General features: G+C 37.9%; 1 protein-coding gene, 1 long non-coding RNA gene and 1 pseudogene across 3 annotated transcripts in view; 1 reads left to right on the forward strand and 2 right to left on the reverse strand.

Moving 5' to 3' along the window:
* Positions 1-1,065, reverse strand: part of Clrn1 (clarin 1) — a 39,151-nt gene extending 38,086 nt beyond the window's left edge. For both annotated transcript variants that reach the window (XM_004834454.3, XM_004834453.3), the window contains exon 1: positions 742-1,065. In XM_004834454.3, coding sequence (XP_004834511.1) covers positions 742-994 — 253 coding nt within the window. In that variant the 5' untranslated portion in view covers positions 995-1,065. The remainder of the gene's footprint in view (positions 1-741) is intronic.
* The window catches only part of LOC147825288 (uncharacterized), a 39,635-nt gene extending 19,662 nt beyond the window's left edge, over positions 1-19,973 (forward strand). Inside the window, exon 3 of the long non-coding RNA XR_015440881.1 lies at positions 18,983-19,973. This is a non-coding gene — a long non-coding RNA (uncharacterized LOC147825288). The remainder of the gene's footprint in view (positions 1-18,982) is intronic.
* Positions 16,338-16,964, reverse strand: LOC110349267 (AP-3 complex subunit sigma-1 pseudogene; annotated as a pseudogene).
* Positions 19,974-25,023: the final 5,050 nt, after the last annotated feature.

Here is a 25,023-nt window from a genome sequence, read left to right on the forward strand (position 1 = left end):
GGTAATTTTTAAAAAATTCTCTTCTTAAGATAAACAGGTTATAAATACTGTGGATAACACTTCTATTTCACAAAAATCATGACAGGAAAATCTGTCTCAGTCTCTACATGATTTGAAGGTCAATCAGTTGCAGATTTTCTATACTAAATATGCATCTAATTCTTTCCCCATTATCCCAAAACATTTAAAATTTCTATAGTCAAGTTACTTTAAATTGGTTAAAAATGAAAACAGATTATCAGCACCAAAGGTCCTGGCAGGGATAAAGAGGGTGAAGGACAAGAAACATGGGCCATGGGTGAGGAAGAAAAGCAGGTAGCATTAGCTAAGAATTAGCTCATGACACCGGTCCTTTATTAAAGAACAAAAGGCACAAAGAGCATTTCTTACAGCTTTCATATTTCCCTAAGTTCCCTTAAAAAAAAAAAGACTCCATAATTTCCTACATGAAGAGTGACATTTGAGGTTCTTAATTGCTTATGTTTTCAAAATCTTTAGTTAAATAACAACCAATGAACTATGTGTTGTTGTAATACAAATAGCAAGAATGAAAAATTAATAAAATAAAAATAAAACAATAAAAACTAGAAAGAAGAAATTACTCTGGGTCTTAGGTATTTCAAATGGTTCACACCAGTTTAAAAAGTCCTGCAATAAACAGGTAGACCCTCAACATAATTCCTTGCAACAGTTGGACGAGTGTTCCAAAGTATTCAATAATTCAATACAATTGTTACTTACATGAGAACCGAAAGGGCCTTGCTCCTAACCCGCACTGCCTTACACCCTCTCCGTGGAAAAGCCCATACTGCATCTCTCCCATGAACTTGTCCAGCTCCTGTCCTGAGGCATTGACAAGCAGAGCCCCTGTTTTGCAGAGGATGGTGGCTTTAATCCACAATGGTGTCCCCAGAGCTGTCACAACTCCGAGAGCACACACAAAGCTTAACACCCCAGCCATGCAAAAAATGATTTTCTTCTGTTGGTTTGGCATGTTAAGAAACAGCTGTTATGAGGGTGCAGTTCAAAAGCAAGACCTTTGTGCACATCAAGAAGAAACTGCCTCTTTGACTACATTTATTATAAAGCGAAGAGACAGATGCCAGCTGAAAAGGCAACTTCACCATAGATGGTGGTTCTCGCTGGGTTGAATGTCAGTCTATGAAGTTTTCTTCATCACTCATATTTGGCTTCTCTCCTCTTGTCCTGCTTCTTCTCTCTAAATTGAAATCTTTGAACTAAGAATCTGTAAAATAAAACTCAAACTACCTTAGAGTATGTCCTCTTGTGTCACTTTGTAACAAAGGTCTAGGATAACAGATGGAGTCCTCCGTGTAACTTGATAAATGTCTCCCTTCCTCAGCCTGTTGTCTGATTGGGTAAGTTGAAACTTTCAGAAACAGGCTTGACTCTTACGATAAATTTTAAGCAACTCGAGAAGCTCATCTCTTGATGTGTTTTTAGTTTGTTTTTGTTTCTGGAGGGGGAAAAAGAGGAGCTTTGGCAGAGGTAGAAAGAAGTTGCAAAATATTAATTAATTGAGTTTGCAATTTTTTAATTATAGCAGGATAAAAATATTTCACTGCATTGGGTCCTGCATGGATATGAAGCATCCCAGAGTAACACAGGGACTTGTCCTCCTACCTCCATCTCTCAGATCCACGGCTCAGAAGTGATGTGGATGTGAGGATGTGATTCAAATTCTTCTTGGCAGAATTTGAAAATACGGAGATGCAGGTGCAAATATATGGATTTCTAAGTGCTTTCCTTGAAAGCATTAGGCTGCTTCAGTATGACAGAAAGAGAATGTGGCTCTGGGTCTAATAAGTACCAGAATCTATAAAGACAAGGGCATTTTAATGGAAAGGGATTGTGGTCAGAAAGAATTCAGCATAGAAGGGCAAGGAAGATTAGCTTTTAGGGAGACAAAAGACAAAGTCATGGGCAAAATTATGTAACAAAATGGGTTTGTTTAAATTGTAAAGACCTGAAAGCTAAAGCTCAGAATTCAGTGACAGCTTCTTTATTTTGCATGTCCCATGAAATTCCTCCTTCTGTAAATAGAAGTGTGTATGTGATTATTCACTGAACAGCTACTGAATGCCATGGTATTGTGCTGAGCTCTGACCTACAAAGTTAATTTTTAGTAAGTATTTAATATGTCTGGGTCTTTGCTAAGTATTTCACTTGAATTATGTTATTTAATTCTTATAATTATATGAAGTGATGTTACAAGATGATTATATTCTCATTTTATAGATATGGAAACTGAGACCAGAAAGATCAGGCAACTTGCTGAAAAGGAGAGGGCACTGGGAGTCAAATAAAGGTCTTGGAAATCTGAGGTTTATGTGCTACTCTAAGCAAAACCCCTAACCTTGAAAAGACAGCAAGCATTTCAGTTTTAGTTGAGTTGGACTGGGAGTAGTAGTAAGGACCGAGTAGCTGATATTAGTTATATATCCTGGGTTTCTGTAGAACGCAGACATCTGCAAATAGAACTTTCCCAGTTGGCCCAAAGCACATATTTATTCTAGCTACTATTCTCCTGATCTACCCCTAAGCATATTGGCTTAGAAGAAATTAATAAATGAAGATTTATTTCACACCATTGTCAAGTATAAGTGAGCCTCTATCTCATACACATGTGGAAGGAAACTTTGAGGTAGTATTGGAGTAAAGGTGAGTAACTCTTTTAGTAGTTTGTAATGCCTGACTTGTTAAGAATAGACAGCTAATTGAGAACTGATTCAAGAATGCCAATACCAATGTACCTTAAGGTGAGGAGAAAAGCAACATAAACCATGGTCACCGAAGAAATGGGCAGATAGATTCCAAAGAGGCACTCAAAATAAGCTTTAAAGTACGTCTTTTTATTTCAAGACTAATTTTCTCTGTAACTCGACACACATAAAAACAACACAACTCAGATTATTTGGCAATCCTGTGATTTCTCCCTTGGATTTAGAGTAATAGTCATCATAATAAAACAAGATGGCACCAGTACCCCCAATACTTACTTATCTAGGTATATACATGTCCCACCCACTTTAGAAACCTTAGTTCAAGATGTCTGAGAAGAGTTAAATGTATTAAATCAACATATTTGGTAATTGGAAAAGACAGAACATTTCTAAAGTCAAGGAACAAAAATTACAACTTTATAGTGTTAATACCTCTACAGAAAGGCTATGGCAAGAGAGGAGTAGTTAGCACAGGACAGTAGTTTAATTAACTAAAGCTCAGTCAAGTGTGTCTAAAGCTGTCCAAGGAGGAAAGCTTTGACTATGAATGTAGAAAGCAATTTGATCACATCAATTCTTAGGTTTGCATTAATCTGTAGTGAAGTGATCACTGGTCTATAGAGACATAAGAAAAATAAATACAACATAGTCTTGTGTCTTGGAGTTATGTCCTTTCTAATGCTTGTTAAAATTTCCTTTCTTTAATGAAATAATGGTAGCTGAATCTTTAATGTCCTTACTTGGCAACTTGAAAACTTGTCTAAGCCTTGCCTTTTGCTCTAACCCAGTGGTTCTTAGCTTTGGCTGCTCATTGGAATCACTTGAGATTTAAAAAATACTGATGTTTGCATCCTCATCCCTGAGAGTCAGATACATTTGAGTTTAGAGTGTGGCTTTAGCATTGAAGCACCCCCGATGATTGCAGTGTGCAGCAAAGTTGAAAACCACTGCTCTTACACAGTCCTCATGTAGCTGTCTGCTGATTACTATCTAGGCTTTGCAGGTATTTCATTGCTGGGATGCATTCAGTACAAATATCTCAGTCACCAGAGAGGAGTATTCTCATAGCATGAGCATTAATAGCTCAAACTTCCTTGAAGTTGTTCAGCACTAAGAGCATGATCTCCTCTAAATGTCCTCCTGGGTCAGGTTTCAGCATATCCAAGATTGAAGACCAGCCCTTGGCTCACAGATTTGCCCCCAAATTACCATGCGAATGTCAGCAGTGATGTGTCCCGATCATGTGAGGCAGCCCCGCTTGGGTCCTACGCCTACATCACCTCTTCTCTGTGCAGCTTCCTTTCAAAATCCAACGTCAGCCGCCCACAGGCCGCATAGTAGTGTGTGATCCACCCTCTGAGGCTGATATAATAGAACCTGGCAGTCATTATGCCTGACAAACTTCTTTTGAAATTTCATCTTAAAAGGCTTGAATGACAGTGATGACACCATTTTCCTTGCAGTCTCTCTGAGAATTTGAGTCATTAATGTCAGCAAGTTTTCACCAAGTATCCTACTGAAATCTTTACTTCTTTCAATCTTAATAGGAATACATTTGGTGACATAAGAAAATGGAACTAGGCCTCCCCCTCTCCCCTGTAACCCGTCTCAGGTACTAGATAATGATATAATTTTCCAGAGTGACTAGAGAGACTACAGAGAAAGGAGCACAATTGCAGACTCTGTTTTTGTTTCTAATGTAGCATTCTAGCCTCTTCTCGTGCTAATTTGGCTGATTTTTTTTTCCCTTATGGCCATTTGAAAACAAAAGCCAAAAAAAAAAAGGCTCAAATTAAAGGCAGCTGAATTCTCACCTGACATTGCTTCCCAAGTGTAATAGCATGGTATGGCATGGGGTGGAAAAGATGAGATACAGGGTCTGTTTTGGGGTCTGCCACTCAATCAAAAATTCTTCCATTTTTCTGGCATTCATTTTATGCATTTATGAAAATAGTGGTCTGTGCCACATAAGTGATTCTCAAATAATTTTAAAGCAAAAGAAACCCCACTTCCTCAACAGAAGCTTAGGTGAAATAAGAGACAAAAATTGAGCTGCTGTACTGGAATGGGTAGATGGTCTCTCGCTGGGTCCTGTACTCCTTGCTCCCTGTTTCAAACTCTAAGATAAGCTCTCAGAAGCAGTGTTTGGATCCCGTAGTGCCCTCTAACTAAATATCAGGGGGCATATTTTATGTGTGTGTGCGTGTGTGTGTACACTAATACCCCCAAACCAATGTAAATAGTATGTATTGCAAACATATACCAAAAAATTAAAGTATATACAAATTGTAAATTATGAAACTAAACTTTGTCCATTTGCCAGATTATTTGTCTCTTTTCTTTGTTATAGTAACCTATTAGCTATTACAGATTATATTGCCTAGGGATACTGCATGGTTGATTATTCTAATTATTAATTTTCAGGTTATTTAATAAGAGGTTCTACATTTTGTCTGATTTGTCACTGGTAGTACTGATTTTGATTTTCCTCCAAATGGATCATATATTCCAAGGCCTCTCTAACAGAGATTCAATAGGGATCTATCAAGCTTCCTATTCTAAGGCAAGAGGGCTTCGTAAATCCGTCCCATTTTTCTCATCTTTGAAGCAAAATCTGGCAAATTTGATTGACGTTCCTTAACTAATTCAAGTTGCTGGTGATCCTCAAGTAGCATTGTAATTCTCTAATGACTGTAAGGGGGAGAAACACTCCATGGAAAGAATTGATTGATTTATTAGAGGGAAAATTACCACATGTGCTAGACCTTGATTGCAGCTAATATTTGTAGAGTTAATTGCTTGAACTACAGGATTAAAAGGATTGAGAGAAGGGAAGAAAAAGAAAACAAAGTTCTTTTGGAATACAGATGAGCCCACAGTGGATTTGGACTGAGAGGGAGAATTCAGGGCAGGGATTTTCAGAGCTGCTGCTGACTGTGGGGGACATTTCAAGAAAGTGGAAGTGTTAGGTCTCATAGAGCAGTCACAGAGGCAGCGAGCATGGAGGAAAGTTGCCGCTGATGTGATCTATTAAATAAGATGTGATGTAATGCCTTTAGATTGTCTAAGTTTTGTCTTAGTATCTCACACCAAGCCTATGCTGGTATTTAAGAACTTAACCCGGTAGAGTGTCTGAGCTATTACAGGAAGCAAGGAATGGTTAGTTAACCCAAAGAGTCATTGCTTGAGACACTTCCTTTAACAATAATAGATGAAACAGATTCCTAGTACAGGGAAATAGGTAACAATTTTTCTGGTTGATATAACCTGGGGTAGATGTGTTAATGTTATGGCTTATATCTAGATGTCCCCCCTAAAGCCTCATGCAATCATAGTTGGGCTTTTTGGAGGTGGCTGGATGTAGGGTGTTTGATCCTAGGAACAAGTTGGATGTGATACTGGGATTGATTCATGGTGCAATGCTAGGACTGATTCATGGTGCGATGCTAGGATTAAGGCTGCCCCACCCTGGATGAGGCTGCCCGCCCTAAGGGTGGGTATCCTAGGTGGAATATAAGGGACAGAAAAAGAGTTGCTGCTTATCACTTGCTGCTTGCTGTTTTTACCTGCCATGAACAGTTTCTCCTCTATGATGCCCCTCTGCCATGCCACCTTGCCGTGCAGCCAGTTGATGATGAACTGAAACGTGTACAAACTGTAAGCCAAAATAAACTTTTCCTACTTTAGCTTTGAGTGTCAGGTATTTTCAGCAACAAGAAAAGTAACTAAGAGAGTTTAGATAATGAATTTTGGAGTAGATTGATTCTGTCACTGAAAATATTATTAGTGTATAAGTGTTTTCCTTTGTGTTAGTGTGTAATAATTCAAGTACTGACAATTTCCTTGATGACTTATTCCAAAATAACAGAACAATATCACCAAAATTTTATACATGTGGTAGCTGTTTGTCAGTTCTATTTTAAGTGCTTTATACATATTAACTCATTTCTTGCCAGACACCTTGGGAAATATTGGATTTCCTACCCCCTCCTTTGAGATGTTTTAGTTAATATGATAGTGTAATCTTCAGTCAGTTTACAAAGTTCCCTAAAATATTCTTGGGGTAAAGAACTGGATAATAGTATAATTAGATTTACATCTTGTCAAATCTCCAGAAATAAGGAGTGTTGACTTATGGAACAATACCAGCTAGAGGCATATTTAGACTAATTCATCTATACATTTTTATCAGTGACTTGCATAAAAATATAAACTATATCCCATTCAAAATTTTAGCTACATACCAAACCTTTGTAAGAGCACAATAATCAGTCAGCTAAAAATAATGACCAAATGGAGATTTGATATTGTCTTAATAGTTACAAGAATGGGAGAGAAGAAACAAGATACATTCAGATTCTAAAAATATAATTTTCTTTTTTTATTAATTTTATTGGTACATTTTAGTTATACAATATAATAACTTTCATTATTGGAAATTTGCACCTTTATATACTCTCTCTTGGTTCTTAAATTCTTAATTTTTCCCCATTCTCCTGCCCTCCCTTCAACCCCTTCATCCCTCCCTATTTGTTGAGGATTTTTGCATCAATATTCATTAGGGAGATTGGCCTGTAGTTCTCTTTTTGGGTTGAGTCTTTGCCTGGTTTTGGAATCAAAGTAATACTTGCTTTCAGGAATGAATTTGGAAGCTTTGCTTCCCTTTCAGTTTCCTTGATGAGTTTAAAGAGTTCTTCCTTAAATGTCTTGTAGAATTCAGCAGTGAAGCCATCAGGACCTGGGCTTTTCTTTGTTGGTAAATTTTTTATTACATTTTCATTTTCACTCATTTTAATTGGGGTGTTTAGAATTTCTATATCTTCTTCATTTAACTTAGGTAATTCGTATGTATCTAGGAATCTGTCCATTTCTTCTGTGTTTTCCAATTTATTAGAGTACAGGTTCTCAAAGTAGGTATTGATGATGCTTTGGATTTCTGCTGGATCTGTTGTGACTTCACCTTTTTCATTCTTGATTGCATGGATGTGAGCCTTTTCTTTCCTTTTTTTTTTTGATAAGGTTAGCTAAAGGTTTATTGATTTTATTTATTCTTTCAAAAAACCAACTCTTTGATTCATTGACTTTTTTGTATTGTTCTCTTAATCTCCATTGCATTGATTTCTGCTCTGATCTTTATAATTTCCTGTCTTGTATGAGCTTTGGGTTTGTTATGCTCTTCTTTTTCTAGGAGCTTGAGGTTCTGCATTAGGTTATTTATCTGAGTTTTCTCTGTTTTCCTAATATGGGCATTCACTGCTATGAATTTCCCGCATAGAACTGCTTTCATTGTGTCCCATAGACTCCTGTATGTTGTATTGGCATTATCATTAACTTGTAGAAACTGTTTAATTTCTTCTTTAATTTCCTCTGTGACCCATTGGTTGTTCAGGAGGGTGTTATTCAGTTTCCATGTGTTTGTTGGGGTTTTGCGGTTTCTTATGTTATTGATCTCCAGTTTTATTGCACTATGGTCTGATAATATACAGGGGGTAACTTCAATTGTTTTACATTTATTTAGACTTGTCCTATGAGCTAGCATGTGATCTATTTTGTAGAATGACCTGCGTGCAGCCGAAAAGAATGTGTATTCTGATTTTGTGGGGTGGAATACTCTCTAGACATCTATTAAGTCCATTTGTTCAAAAGCTTGGTTCAGTTCTAGTATTTTGTTGTTGATTTTTTGTCTAGATGACTTGTCTAATTGTGATAATGGGCTATTGAGATCCCCCACTACAATTGTATTAGAGCTTATTTTTCATGTCTATTTTAATATTTGTTTTGTATAGTTGGGGGCATTCATATTTGGTGCATATATATTTATGATTGTCATCTCTTCCTCTTGGACTATTCCCTTCACAAGGATATAGTGACCATCTTTGTTTCTCTTAATTAGTTTTTGCTTGAAATCTACTTTGTCTACAAATAAAACTGCTACCCCTGCTTTTTTCTTGGTTCCTGTGGCATGGAGAACTGTTTTCCATGCTTTTACTTTCAGTCTATGTATTTCTTTTTGAGTTAGGTGTGTTTCTTGTATACAGCATATTGTTGGATTTTGCTTCTTAATCCATTCTGTCAGTCTATTTCTTTTGATTGGTGAATTGAGACCATTAACATTGATAGTTATAATTGATAAATATTGACTCATCCTTGTCATGATGTTTTACTATTGTTGGCTCTTTTATTTCTTGGTTTTTGGGGGTTTTTTTTCCCCTTTCCTTTTAGTTTCTTGCCTTGCCTGGTGGCTTCCCTCTGTTGGGCCTCATGGAGTTGTGATCTTCAATGTCATTTTCTAAGATATTGCTTAGGATTGTTTGGAGTACTGGTTTGGAGTACTGATTTGGTGTTCATGAAATTTCTCAGGTGTTCTTTATCATGAAAGTATCTAATTTCCCTATCAATTTTGAAGGATAATTAATTTTGCAGGATACAACAGTCTAAGCTGGAAGTTATTTTCTTTTAGGGCTTAAAATGCTTGACTCCAGGCTCTCCTTGATTTGAGGGTTTGTGTTGAAAACTCTGCCGTGATTTTGATGGGCTTTCCTTTGTAGGTGATTTGTTTCTTTTCTCTAACTGCCTGTAGGATTTTGTTCTTCTGTTGGGTTTCTGGGATCTTGATTATTATGTGTCTAGGCATAGATATTTTTTGATCATGACTAATTGGAGTTCTATATACCTCACTTATCTGTATGTCCAATTCTCCACCTCTCTCTGGGAAGTTTTCTACTACTACTTCTGTGAAAACTTTTTTTATGTCAATTGTATTTTCTCCTGTTTTTTTGTGGACTCCTATCAGTCTTACGTTAATCTTCTTTGCATCATCTAGCAGCTGCTGGATTGATTTCTCATGGTCCCTTACTATTTTGTTGTTGTTGTTAAATTCTTTTATTGGTACATTTTAGGTATGCAATACAATTACATTTCTCATTGGGAATTGTACCTTTACATAATGCATCTTGGTTCTTCTTTTTTCCCCATTTCTAGCCCTCCCTTCACCCCCTCCACCTTTCCCTATTTACAAAGACTTTATTTCCATTTTTTCCATTTCTCATCATTTTTCCTTTCCATTCTTTCCTTTCCCCTGCCCCTCCCACTACCGCTACCCTTTTGGGCCTTTTCTTCCTATTTTGCATTATCGATTATTCATTCTAAGCATTGGTACATTTTAGGTATACGATATAATGACATTCATCATTGGAAATCTGCACCTTTACATAATCTCTCTTGGTTCTTATTTTTCACCCTTGCCCAGCCCTCCCTTCAACCCCTCCAGTCCTCCCTATTTACAAAGATTTTGTTCCTAGTTTTCCATTTTCATATATTAATCCCATTCCCTTCTATCCTTTTCCCTACCCCTCCCACTTCCTTCCCCTTTGCCCCTTTTCTTCCTGTTTCACATTACCTATTATACATTTTAGTCCTTCTTTACACTTTCAGTTTCTCACACCAGAGAAACTATTTGGTATTTATACATATGTGTCCTATTTATTTCACTTAAGAGTATTGCCTCAATGTGCATCCACTTAGCTATAAATGTCTCTAATTTCTCATTTTTTATGGCTGAGTAGTACTCCATTTTATTAAAAAACCACATTTTCTTTATCCAGTCTCCAGTTGGTGGGCATTTGGGCTGTTTCCAAGTTTTAACTATCACAAACTGTGCTGCTATGAACATGGGGCACATATATCACTGTGGTATGATTCTTTTAATTCTTTGGGGAAGATACCCAGCAGGGGAATAGCTGGGTCAAATGGGACTTCCAGTCCTAGTTCTTTGAGGTATCTCCATACTGATTTCCACAGTGCTTGCACCAGTCTACACTCCCACCAGCAGTGGAGCAAGGTTGCTCTTTCCCCACAGCCCCGCCTCCATTTGTTATTGGTTGATTTCATGATAGCAGCCATTCTTTCTGGAGTGAGGTGGAATCTCGGCATTGTTTTCATTTGCATCTCTTGAATGACCAGTGATGTTGAACATTTTTTCATGTATTTATTTGCTATTTCTACTTCTTTGTCTGAGAAATGTCTATTCATTTCAGATGCCCATTTTCAGATTGGATCTTTAAATTTGGGAGGTCTGATCTTTTTAAGTTCTTTATAGATTCAAGATAGTAGACCTTTGTCTGAGGAAGAGCAAGTGAAGATTCTTTCCCACATTGTGGGTTGTCTCTTCACACTGCTGGTGGTTTCTCTTGCTGTACAGAAGCTTTTTAATAAGAAGAGATCCCATTTGTTGATTGTTTGTGCTAGTTCATGGGCAACTGAGGTTTTGTTCATAAAATCTTTCCCTACACCAATGTCTTCAAGGGTTCTACCTAACCTCTGTTCCAATCGGTTCAGAGTTTCTATGTTAATATTTAGATCTTTAATCCATTTTGATTTTAGTTTAGTGCATGGTGAGAGATATAGGTCTAGTTTTAATCTTTGGCAAGTTGAAGCCCAATTTTTCCAGCACCATTTATTAAAGAGGCTATCTTTCTTCCAGTGAGGGTGTTTGGCTCCTTTATCGAAGATGAGATGGCTGAGTGTGTCTGGTGTTGTTTCTGCATCTTCTAATCTGTTCCACTGGTCGTCAGGTCTGTTTCTTTGCCAGTACCATGCTGTTTTTATCACAGTAGCTTTGTAGTAGAGTTGCAGGTTGGGGATTGTGATACCCCCTGCCATGTCTCTGTTACCTAGAATTGCTTTTGCTATTCTGGGTCTCTTCTTATTCCAAATGAATTTTTGGATTGTTTTCTCAAGATCCATGAAGTATGCTGCTGGGATCTCAATTGGAATTGCATTAAATCTATATAGCAGTTTTGGAAGTATGGCCATTTTCACTATATTAATCCTTCCTAAGTCCCTTACTATTTTTAAGAAATCTCTGTTTTCATGGTCCTTAACGACAATCCTGTCTTCTATATCTGATATGCTATCTTCAGATTCCCTTAATCGGCTATGCATGCTTTCAGTGGAGTTTTTAATCTCCTGAATATCTGTTTGAATCTGTTTCATGGATTCCATTTCTTTCTTTCTTATGTTGGGCCATCATGGTTTCCATTTCTTTCTTATGCTGGGCATTCATGGCTTCAAGCATGTTTCTGAAGTCATCTATTTTTCTGTTTCTGTTCTAGAGCCTCTAACTATGTCTTTTACTCTGCTCACCATCTCTGTAGTTATCTGGGAGATTATTTCTGCTTTAACTTTTTCTAGAGCCTCATTCATCTGTTTTGTTACTTCCTGTGCTATCAGTTCAGGGTGTCCAGGTAGTTGATTATTAGACTTTTCCACCTCGTTTTCCCCAGAAATTGCCTTTTCTGGGGTGGAAGTCTGAGTTTGTGACTTGCTTAAATGTCTTCTCATTTTTGGTTTTGGCACTGTCAGTTATAAGTCAATGAGTCTCAGTAAGCCAGTCGCAGACCCATGAGATTCAGGCAGATTTCTGGCTGCAAGTCCCAAATTGAGCTCCCTGTCCTACTGCAGGGTTGAACTCTGCAAGGTTCTATTACAGGTTCCAGCTGTCTTTCCCCTGAAAATACTCCAGGTTCAAGTGGGAGGTGATGATCCCTCCAATTTACCAAGTATGGTGGTCCTGGGCAAGCTGAACGGAGCAGGGCGCAGCCACCCACGTCTGACCACAAGGAGAAACTGCCATCCCTCCCTATTTACAAAGACTTTGGTTCCATTTTTTCATTTTCTCATATTCATTCCATTCCCTTCTTTTCTTTTCCTCTACCCCTCCCACTTTGCTTTCACCTTAGCCCCTTTTCTTCCTATTTCACATTATGTATTATACCTTTTAGGCCTTATTTACACTTTCAGTTTCTCAAACTAGAGAAACTATTCAGTTTTTTTTTTAATCTTTGCCATTCTTTTTTTAAAAATTTATTTTATTGGTACATTTTGGGGATACAATATAATGACATTCATCATTGGAAATCTGCACCTTTACATAATCTCTCTTGGTTCTTATTTTTCCCCCTTCCCCTGCCCTCTGTTCAACCCCTCCATCCCTCCCTATTTACAAAAGCTTTGTTTCCATTTTTTCATTTTCTCATATTAATGACATTCCCTTCTTTCCTTTCTCCTACCCCTCCCACTTCCCCTTCCTCTTTGCCCCTTTTCTTCCTATTTCACATTATCTATTATACATTTTGGTCCTTATTTACACTTTAAGTTTCTCACACTAGAGACATTATTTTGTATTTACAGATGTGTGTTGTATTTATTTCACTTAAGAGTATCACCTCAATGTGCATCCATTTAGCAATAAATGTCTCTAATTTCTCATTTTTTATGGCTGAGTAGTACTCCATTTTATTAAAAAGCCACATTTTCTTTATCTAGTCTCTAGTTGATGGGCATTTGGGCTGCTTCCAAGTTTTAGCTATTACAAACTGTGCTGCTATGAATATGGGTGCACATATATCACTGTGGTATGATTCTTTTAATTCTTTTGGGACGATACCCAGCAGAGGAATAGCAGGGTCAAATGGGACTTCCAGTCCTAGTTCTTTGAGGTATCTCCATACTGATTTCCACAGTGGTTGCACCAGTCTACACTCCCACCAGCAGTGGAGCAGGGTTCCTGTTTCCCCACAGCCCTGCCAGCATTTGTTATTGGTTGAGTTCATGATAGCAGCCATTCTTTCTGGAGTGAGGAGAAATCTCAGTGTTGTTTTCATTTGTGTCACTTGAATGACCAGTGATGTGGAACATTTTCTCATATGTTTATTTGCTCTTTCTACTTCTTTGTCTGAGAAATGTCTATTCATTTCAGATGCCCATTTTTGGATTGGGTCTTTATATTTGGGAGGTCTGATTTTTTTAAGTTCTTTATAGATTTGAGATAGTAGCCCTTTGTCTGAGGAAGAGCAGGTGAACAATTTCTCCCACAATGTGGGTTGTCTCTTCACACTGCTGGTTGTTTCTCTTGCTGTGCAGAAGCTTTTTAGTAAGAAGAGATCCCACTTGTTGACTGTTTGTGCTAGTTCACAGGCAACTGAGGTTTTGTTCATAAAATCTTTTCCTACACCAATGTCTTCAAGAGTTCTTCCTAAACTCTCTTCCAGCTGGTTTAGTGTTTCTGTTTTAATATTTAGATCTTTAATCCATTTCAATTTTAGTTTACTGTATGGTGAGAGATATAGATCCAATTTTAGTCTTTGGCAAGTTGAAACATTTCTCTAGCACCATTTATTAAAGAGGCTATCTTTCCTCCAGTGAGGGTGTTTGACTCCTTTGTCAAAGATGAGGTGGCTGACTGTGTCTGGAGTTGTTTCTGCATCTTCTAATCTGTTCCATTGGTCCTCAGGTCTGTTGCTTTGCCAGTACCATGCTGTTTTTATCACAGTAGCTTTGTAGTAGAGTTTCAAGTTGGCAGTTGTAATACCACCTGCCATGTCTCTGTTACCTAGAAATGCTTTTGCTATGCTGGGTCTCTTCTTATTCCAAATGAATTTTTGGACTGTTTTCTCAAGGTCCATGAAGTATGGTGCTGGGTTTTCAATCGGGATTACATTGAATCTTATAGCAGTTTTGGAAGTATGGCCATTTTCACTATGTTGATCCTTCCTACCTAGGAGCAGGGGATGTCTTTCCATTTTCTGATATCATCTTCAATCTCTCTTTTCAGAGTGCTATAGTTTTCAGAGAATAAGTCTTTGATTTCTTTCGTTAGGTTGATTCCTAGGTATTTCAGGTTTTGGAGGCTATTGTGAAAGGATTTGTTTGGCCTATTTCTCTCTCAGTGAGTCTGTTGTTCATGTAGAGGAAAGCTATTGATTTTTGTGTGTTGACATTGCATCCAGCTACTTGACTGAATTTGGTTATTAAGTCTAGAAGGCTTTTGGTGGAGTTCTTGGGGTCTTCTATATACAGTATCATGTCATCTGCAAGTAATGACAATTTGACTTTGTCATTTCCTATTTTTATCTATTTGTTTCTTTCTCTTGTCTAATTGCTGTGGCTAATGTTTCCAAAACGATGTTGAACAGGAGTGGTGATAGTGGACATCCTTGTCTTGTTCCTGATTTTAGTGTGAAGAATTTCAGTTTTTGACCATTTAATATGATATTGGCTGTTGATTTTTCATAGATGGCTTTTTTCAGATTGAGGTAGCGACTGTCTATTCAAATTTTTTGTAGGGTTTTTTATCATAAATGCATGTTGGATTTTGTCAAAGGCTTTTTCTGCATCTATGGAGATGATCATATGGTTTTTGTTCTTGGCTCTATTGATATAGTGTATTAAATTGATTGATTTGCATATGTTGAACCATCCCCACATCCCTGGGGTGAATCCCACTTGATCAGGGTATATGATCTTCTTGATGATCTTCTGCATTCTCTTTGCCAGTATCTTAGCAAGGATGTTCTATGTTCATTAGTGAGATTGGCCTATAGTTCTCTTTTTCAGTTGGGTCTTTCTCTGCTTTGGGGATCAATGTGATGCTTGTTTCCAGGAATGAATTTGGAAGTATTGCTTCCCTTTCAATTTCATTGAAGAGTTTAAACATTAGTGGCAGTAGTTCCTCTCTAAATGTCTTCTAGAATTCAGCAGTGAAGCCATCAGGACCTGGGCTTTTCTTAGTTGGTAAGGTTTTAGTTACATTTTCAATTTCATTGATTGAAACTGTGTTGTTTAGAATTTTTAGGTCTTCTTTGTTCAACTTTGGTAATTCATATGTATCTAGGAATCTGTCCATTTCTTCTGTGTTTTCCATCTTATTGACGTATAGGTTCTGGAAGTAGGTATTGATGATCCTCTGGATTTCTGCTGGGTCCATTGTAATTTTATCCTTTCCATTCCTAATTGCATGTATTTGGGCCTTTTCTTTCCTTTTTCTGATAAGGTTGTGTCAGGGTTTGTGAATTTGGTTTATTCTTTCAAAGAAAAAACTCTTTGCTTCATTGACTTTTTGTTTCGTTCACTTAGTCTCCATTGCATTGATTTCTGCTCTGATCTTTATAATTTCCTCCCTTGTATGAGTTTTGGGTTTTCTCCTGCTCTTCTTTTTCTTTCCTTCTTTTTTTTTTTTTTTTTTGTACTGGGGATTGAATTTAGGACCTTGTGCTTGCAAGGCAGGCACTGGAACCACTGAGCTAAATCCCGGCATGCTCTTCTTTTTCTGGAAGCTTGAGGTTCATCATCAGGTTAATTGTGCTTGCTCTGTTTTCCTAATGTGAGTATTCACTGCTATAAATTTCCCTCATAAGACTGCTTTCATTGTGTCCCATAGATTCTGATATGTTGTATTGTCATTGTCATTTAATTGTAGGAACTGTCTGATTTCTTCTTTAATTTCCTCTGTGACCCATTGGTTATTCAGAAGCATGTTGTTCAATTTCCATGTGTTTATGAAATTTTTGCGGTTTCTTTTGCTGTTGATCTCCAATTTCATCACACTATGGTCTGGTAATATACAGGGGATAACTTCAATTCCTTTGCACTTACTTAAACATGTTGTATGAGCGAGTATGTGGTCTATTTTGGAGACTTAAATCCAAGAGCAAAAGTTAAGACTCTCCTCCTCTATTTTTGGCAAACAACTGTATGGTAAACTTAGATGACTTTCCCCCCTGGATTTTACCTGAGAGTGTCCTGTTTTATATTTTATTTAAAAGAGGGCAGGTTTGGCACTTTTATACTGACATCACCAGTGTTAGTATTTCTCAGGAAGATTCATATTCTTTTCAACTGGTACAGCACGGGCTGGAGTTCCTGCTAAGCCAGCCTCAGATTTCTCCAGTTTATTTTGTGCATCAATTTGTGTAACAGTTTCATTCATGTTGGTCTCCAATACCATCCCCCCATCACCATTTCCACAAGAATATTGTGAACCTTGTCTACATGGAAAATTAAATCCAGCTCACAGACATTTTCAAAACATTTGTCTAATATTTCCATGAAGACTTGAATTAAATCTAAAATGCCTAGTTGACTTTCTGAAGAATCCACACAGAAGACAAAATATAGTGTTTCATAATGTCTATAAATCAGTTTGTTGTCAGATCCTCCAATTAATTAGATTTAACTCCATAGGTCACAGTAAGTTACACAGCTTAAGATTGATTACCAAAATCCTCCTTCTAGGATATTACAAACATTTTCATCTCTCTTAGATACCAAATGGAAAGTCTCCCTGATGATTTGTTGTTGTGTATCTTCCCTGTAGGGCTGGTAGAACTTGGAGAGCCGAGGCTTGCTGTGGTTGTTGAAGATGAGGACCGCCTGGTTCATGGCTGGGTGGGGCTGACTTGGTGGGCACTGTGGCTGGGGTGGGGGCAGGCACAAAAGCCTAAAATTGTAATTTTCTGGAGAAATCTAGTTTGGTAGCCTTTCCCATGAAAAGTCAGTTAACTAGACAACAAGCTTGACAGGAGCCAGTCATGTGAAATGACAACTGCAAGTAGTATTGCAATGTAACATACACCTTTGGGGCGTCTGTCCTCAGTCCCTTTCTTGAAGAATTCCTTCAATTCCCACAGATAAAAACTCTGTGGTTGCCATATTTTAATTATGTGGTTCTCCCTCTCTAGCCTACTTTAATTAATAATAGACATCTGGGCCAACCATCTTATGCCTCAGGAAAATTTAGCAGTGGTATTGGGAGACACAAGTCAAAGGACTGAAAACCAATCTTCCAATAGAAGGATGCAGTCTTTTTTCACAAATAAAGCTTTAAATTCCCCTGTGCTGCCAAAATTTCTCATTTTTCCAAATAGCTACCACCATTCTTTCTCTTGGCACCCAAAAGTAATTTTCTGTTTTCAAAGTTTTCTTAGTCTTTTACTTGTTTGCTTTGCTTTCTAAGGAAAACTTTTAGGATGCACTGATTTTGTAGCTCTTCCCAGCATCTGCATCTTGGTGCAGTACACTAGGTGGAACTGGCTGTGGTGGCCACCTGAGTGATGGTCGTGTGGTAGCTGCTCAGACTCCATCTGTGTTAGGGTCAAGTATCCCCAGTTACAGCCTCTGTGTCCAGCACCCCCCCAGCTTGGTGGAAGCTTTAATCAAGCTGGCCTCATTTGGTTTATCCTTCCTCATGGATGCTCTCACTGTCCTTATTGGAAAGAACCCCACTTTCCAATCTTAGAGGGACGATAAGAGTCCTGGGCTGCTAAACACCCTAGGATTGACATCATGAAGATGAATGGAAGAGAGTAGGGAGGGCTTAAATCAGTCCTGGAGTACCAGTAGGTAGCTTTTCTATGAGGTGGTGCTGGCCACACACTGGCTGCTATCAGGACATTGCCTCACTGGCTCCGGCTGCCAGGACGGTACAGGTACAACGATCTGGGACTTGGCTTCCATTACAGGTTCCAGCTCCAGTTCATATACACCCTGTCTTGACTAGGTCCCTTCTTTTCTCTTCCTCTCTTTCCAGACCATAGTGTTCTTTAGCAACTCTGCAGTCAGCAGTGAACCCCCTGCTCAGACCTGCCTCTTTCTGCACTGAACTCCTAGGGTAAATGTAAAGGAATCAAATATGCAGAGAAGGGAGAACACACATGAGTGGATCTTTCCTTCTACCATACTTACGTTGTACCATAACCATTCTAGACAGGCACACTCATGCTTGCTCTCACACTCGCTCTTGTGCTTGCTCTTTCCCCACTCAGTTTAATTAACAAGAATAAATATTTTGATAACTATGAGAAAATGAAACTCCTTAACAAGGTGCATATTAGAAAAACAGTGATATCCTTTTGGATGGTAAAATATAGGTTAGGCACTAGGGTAGTGGAGTTTTAAAACTCAGTATTTTACATTTGGTGGCCAAAAAAGTTTCATTAAACACCAGTAAAGCAAAGTAAAATTTCTGGGTGAAGAGTCCCTTTCCAGGAAACTCACACCGACATAAATATAAGACCTTTACTAGAGGGTGAGAGTCAGGTGGTAGAGTGCATGCTTAGCTTGTATGAGGCCTTGAATCCCATACCCAGCACGGCCAAAAAAAAAATACCTTCATTAATTTTCTGAGGACTCTGTGTATATTCTATGTGCATAGTCCTTATCTGAAAAAAAATTACAAGTGCAGGTTATAGCCAAAGCAACGTGGAGGGTCACGAATGCCTTATCTATAAAGTCTCTTTCCATGACATATAGAAATGTACCATAAATCTGAGTGTAAAGCCTAAAACATAAAAATTCTAGAAGAAAACAAACATAAAATCTTTACATCTTGGGGTTAGATAAAGATTTCTTAGAAGGAACTATGAAGTTAAAACTAACTGATAAAAACTTCTCTTTTACAGACACAGAAAAAATAAAAAAGCAAGACAGACTGGGACAAATATATGAAAAATACATACCTGATAAAAGACTTATATGCAGAACCTATGAAGAACTCTCAAAATCCAACTACAAGAAAACAAACACTACAATAAGAACCGGGCAAAATATTTGAACAGATACCTCATCAAAGAAGAGACATGGATGGCAAATAAGCCCATGAAAACATGCTCATTAGTCAAAATAAAATCATGAGATAAACCTAGGTATGGTAGTGCATGCCAATTCCAGCACCCTGGAAATTTGAGGTAGAAATATCACAAGGTCAAGCCCAGCCTGGGTAACTTAGTGAGTCCTGTCTGGAGATAAAAAATAAAAAAGTGCTAGGGTGTAGCTCAGTGTAAAGGCTCTCCATTCCCTCCCCAGGACAAACACACACACACACACACACACACACACACACACACACACAATGTAATGTTATGATCTACTTATTAAAATGAACAAATTTAAATGACTAATAACACCAAATTATGGTAAGGAGGGAAAGCAACTGAAACTCTTAAGCGTGTTGATGGAAATACAAATAAGCACAGTCACTGTGTGATACATTTTGCAATGTCTTTAAAAGATAAACTCACATGACCCAGTAATCCTACTCTAACTTATGAAAGAGAAATGAAAGCATATTTCCAGACAAAAACTTGGATAAAAATGTTTATAGAGTTTTTAATTCATAATTGTGCCTGAATGGAAACAACCCAAAAGGCCAGCAACTGATTAATGGAACTGGGGTACATCTAAATAACAGTGTAGGAGTAAAAAGGAACAGACTACTGACACAGACACCAAAATGGATGAATCTCAAGTGGTTCTTGCCATATGAAATAAGACAGACTCAAAGGGCTACATATTGTATGAATTCATTTACATGATATCTGAAAAATGTAAAACTGTTGGGACAAAAATTATACCAAAAATTGTTGAGTGTGTTGGGAGAAGGTATTGAGTAATGGTGGGCATGGGGCATGTCTGGCAAGGTTACATGCCTGAAAACATTTGTCAAAATTTCTAGAAATGGGGGAGAACTTTACGATTTATAATTTACACCTAAAGAAAGAAAAACACCAATTATAGTATTTTGAAATGTTGCCACTCAGCATATAGCTCTCTAGATATTTTCTCATGAAAATGAATTAAACACAAATAACCTCTTTAAACATCAACTGGCCTCTCTCAGGACAGAAAGACAGGATATTTTCATCAATTAAATATTTTGTTTAACAGAGTTAACACATATACTATTACATACAGGGATCATCATTTTCCAAAGGAATTAGAATGCAAAAAAATGCTTCTTTCAAAAAATGTTGTACTATGAACATTCAGTGTGTTTTGGAAGAAGCAGCATGGTCAAAATACCTGGGCTCAGTGTACGCATTTCTTGATACTACTTACCCAGTGTCTATGTTTAAGTAACTCTACTCCTTAACTTTCATTTTTTCTTACTTCAAACTAATACATTTGACAGATTCATGGTTCTCCACCTTTTCTCTCCCTATAGCAGTAAAGATGAGGACTCCAGTCACCTGGAACAGTTTTTCCCACATATGGTGATGTTCCATGGGTTAGGAGAAGCAGCCAAGGGAAAAAAAATAACTCTAAAGAGATCATTTTTGTGTCTTTGGGGTGCAGAGGCATTTACAATGCTCCCACACATTTGAAATTCTTAGGGTAGTTTTCCCCAGTTGTTTGAATATGTCATAGTTAGCTGATTGCTTCAATTTGAGTAAGAAACACCCAACTAAATAAGATCAGCTCTGGGTGTGGCTGAAGGAATTTACTGAAGACAGAAGAAGACCTACCCTGTGTAGGCTTATTGCCTGAATCGTATAAAAGGGAAATAAAGAAGAAAGGCTCACTTCTGTTTCTTTGGAGGAGCTTCCGTCTTCACCTTCACCTTGGACATCATCTCCTGGCATTCAATGCAAACCCTTCAGCCTTCCAGCACAGACCTTTCAGCCTCCTGATACAGACTCACATAGGACACTGCAATGAGCTCCAGGCCTTCAACCTTCAAATGGATCCTTTGTATCTCTAGCATGCAGACAGCCCCTTTGCACTCTACCACACCTGTCTCTGCAGTGACCATTGTAAACTTACCTTGTAAATCCTTATATATATATATATATATATATATATTTTATTAAGTCTGTTTCTCTAGTGAGTACTGACAGAATAATTGTTAGAGTAAATACTGTAATCCCCATAGGGCATTTTAGTTCATTCTAGGATTCTACTGAAAACATGGTATGTAGAAGGCAATGTCTCCTTTACATCAACTTTGTGCTGTACACAAGTTTATCTTCATGTGATGATTCAGAAAACACTATAATATCCCACAGTGTCCCAAACTCACCCTACCACCAGTCAGACCATCAGTGTTGTCAAGGAAAGCAGAGGGTACAGATGGTCTCCAGGATCAGATTGAAACTGTACTGACATTCTGGGACATCCTGGAAGGCCCTGTTTTTAATAAATCCATTGTGGTTTGTTTGTTATGTGTTCCCTTTCCATAGAAATAGAAAGCAGGGAAAAAATTGGTTATCTTGGATTTTCTGGTTCTTTGTATAATTAAAAGGAAGGGGATAAGCAAATTCCAAGAATAAAGACCATGAACTGAGTCTCCCATAGAACAATGAGAGATGATCCATGAAATGACAGTGATTGGGTGAATCATTTAACAAGATCAAAACAAAACTCCTCAGTCCTTCACCCAATCCTGATCCTTTCCCATTTCAATTGTGATCCCTGTCTCCCTTCAGCCCAGGCTAAAACCACCCCCAAAATTCTTGATTTTTACTGCCACCCCACTCCACCCACTCAAACTTGAAATATACCCTGACCCTAACTACTTGTTAGAATGTCCCCAGTTCTCACCCTAGTCCTAACCACCACCCTGGGGCCTTGCCTTTGCCTTCTAACTTCACTCCATGTAGTTCATTCTCCACACAACAGACGTAGTGATTGCAAATAAAGGTAAGTCAGGTCTCACCACACTCTGTTGGATGCCTTCCCGGGCTTCCCACTGCACTTCCAATACAATCCAGACTCCATTCTGACTTCCAAGACCCTCTGCTTTCTGGCCTGTCTGCCTCATTAATCCTTACACCATTCCCTCTGCAGGCTCAGCATGCTAGCCAGCTTTCTGTTCATAGGACAATCAATGCCTGTTTCAGCCTTAAGGAGCTTGTCCTTGTCCTTTCCCTTGCCAGAAATGATTTCTCTCCAGACCTTTACATGGTTGGTCTCTTCTCTTCCTGCAGCCCTCAGCTCAAATATTATCTTTGTAGAAGGTGCTTCCTGGACCACCTTCCCTGCACAGCCACTCTTTTCTTGCCACCTCAAATCATGATTATTTGTTGGTCAGCTTAATTCTATTTTGTTTCTCCCACAAAACTGTAAGGTGCATGAGAACAGGGAACTTTTCTTTTTCTGCACTCCCTCTCTACAACATTGAACAAATCTCTCTCTCCCTCTCTCTCTCTCTCTTTTTAAATGAGCTCCCATGATTTTTTTTTTTTTTGGTACCCTGGCTCGAACTCAGGACCGTGGGCTTGCGAGGCAGGCCCCAGAACCACTGAGCTAAATACCCGGCCCAAATATCTCTTGATATATAGTGGACCCTCAATAAATATTACTAGTAGTGTTTGTGTATAAACTGAGCCCTAAAAGCAAAATGTTATTCCAAATCAGAAGTAAGAAGGACAAGCAAAGTCTGGCTCTATATGTAGTAGCCTACCTTAAGCCACTGCAAAATAAATTATATTAGACTATCTAAAGAGAAAAATGTCATGAGAAAAATCAGGAAAGTAAATTTAAAAGAGAATGCCTGTGAGAGGAAGTTAGCCATATGCATTCAGCTGCTCAAAGATGGGAAATTCTGGCTGATGTGCTGGCCTCCTATCACAGGGACATTGCTACAACAGAGATGGACACAAAGTGGATGACAGCCTTATACATGATTACCCGATGCTCATTGCTCTGACTCAGTAGTCTGCTCTCAGCTGGAATCTGGCTTTATGTGAGGATTGGGAGTGAGGGTGCTGTCCACACCAGGAGAGTGGCTGATCCCTTTGGAAGTTCTTGTTTTTGTTTGAAATAAGTAAACTAATTGTAAAGTCTCCAACTAATATTATATGACCATCTACTTCTCTCAATAGATTTTTTTTCTTTCTTCTAGTACAGGATGAAACCCAGGGCCTCATGCATGCTAGGCAACTGTTCTATCACTAAGTTGCATCTCCAACTCCCTCTCTCTTCAATTCTTTCAAGTTTTTTCATATATTTTGATGGTCTGTTATTACATGTGTAAATATAATTCTTAGATCTTTTATTAGTGTAAAATATCCTTTATCTCTTGTAAAATTTTTAGATTTAAAGTCTATTTTGTCTCATATCAATATAGTCACTCTTTTGGTTATTATTTGTGTGAAATATCTTTTCTCATGATTTCACTTTTAATCTCCTTGTATTTTTTTCCTTTTGGTACTAGGGATTGAACTCCGGACCTTGGGCTTGCGAAGCAGGCGGTGGCGCCACTGAGGTAAATCCAGGGCCCAATCTCCTTGTATTTTTGACTTAAAGTGAGTGTCTTATAGGAACCTCATAGTTGGATTGTGTGTTTTTATCTGTCCTGCCAATTTGTCTTTTGATCAGAGTTTAAACCATTTACATGGAAAGTAATTACTGATAAGGAAGAACTTCTGTCATTTTGCTAATTATTTTCTGTATGCCTCATATTTTTTTTTCCCTCAGTTCCTACATCATTATCTTCTTTTTGCTAGCTGATTTTCTATTTACTTAAATGTTTAATTTTGTTTCTTGTTTCTTTTGTAAATATTTTTTGGCTATTTTCTTTGTGGTTATGATGGAGCTTACATTTAACATCTTAAAGTTACAGCACTCTACTTTGAACTTATAATAGCTTGACATCTATAACATATAAAAGATCTGTTCCTTTACAGCTCCATTCTCACTTATTTTTGTTGTTAATGCCAAAAATTACATCTTTAAATACTGCGTGTCCAAAACATAAACTAATGATCTTTTAAAATTTGCTAGCTTCTTAAATTATGTAGAAAAGCATGTAGAGTTACAAACCAAATTTACACTAGCACTCACTTTTTTTAAAATGTTATTTTATTTTTATTTATCCCACATTTTAGGTATACAATATAATGACATCCTATCATCGGAAATTTGCACCTTTACATAATCTCTCTTGGTTCTTATTTTTCACCCCTTCCCCCGCCCTCCCTACAATCCCTCCATCCCTCCCTATTTACAGAGACTTTGTTTCCATTTATTCATTTTCTCATATTAGTTCCATTCCCTTCTTTCCTTTCCCCTACCCCTCCCACTTCCCCTTTGCCCCTTTTCTTCCTATTTCACATTATCTATTACACCTCTTAGTCCTTATTTACACTTTCAGTTTCTCACACCAGAGAAACTATTCAGAATTTACAATGTGTGTCCTGTTTATTTCACTTAAGAGTATCGCCTCAGTGTGCATCCATTTAGCAATAAATGTCTCTAATTTCTCATTTTTTTATGGCTGAGTAGTACTCCATTTTATAAAAAAACCACATTTTCTTTATCCAGTCTCCAGTTCATGGGCATTTGGGCTGCTTCCAAGTTTTAGCTATCACAAACTGTGCTGCTATGAACATGGGTGCACATATATCACTGTGGTATGATTCTTTTAATTCTTTGGGGAAGATATCCAGCAGGGGAATAGCAGGGTCAAATGGGACTTCCAGTCCTAGTGCTTTGAGGTATCTCCATACTGATTTCCACAGTGCTTGCACCAGTCTACACTCCCACCAGCAGTGGACCAGGGTTCCTCTTTCCCCACAGCCCCGCCAGCATTGGTTATTGGTTGATTTCATGATAGCAGCCATTCTTTCTGGAGTGAGGTGGAATCTCAGCATTGTTTTCATTTGCATCTCTCGAATGACCAGTGATGTTGAACATTTTTTCATGTATTTATTAGCTATTTCTA

This window comes from Heterocephalus glaber, unplaced genomic scaffold (assembly GCF_053883595.1).
Source record: "Heterocephalus glaber isolate CG9 unplaced genomic scaffold, H.glaber_assembly_v1.0 deba00001504, whole genome shotgun sequence".
Taxonomy (NCBI): domain Eukaryota; kingdom Metazoa; phylum Chordata; class Mammalia; order Rodentia; family Bathyergidae; genus Heterocephalus; species Heterocephalus glaber.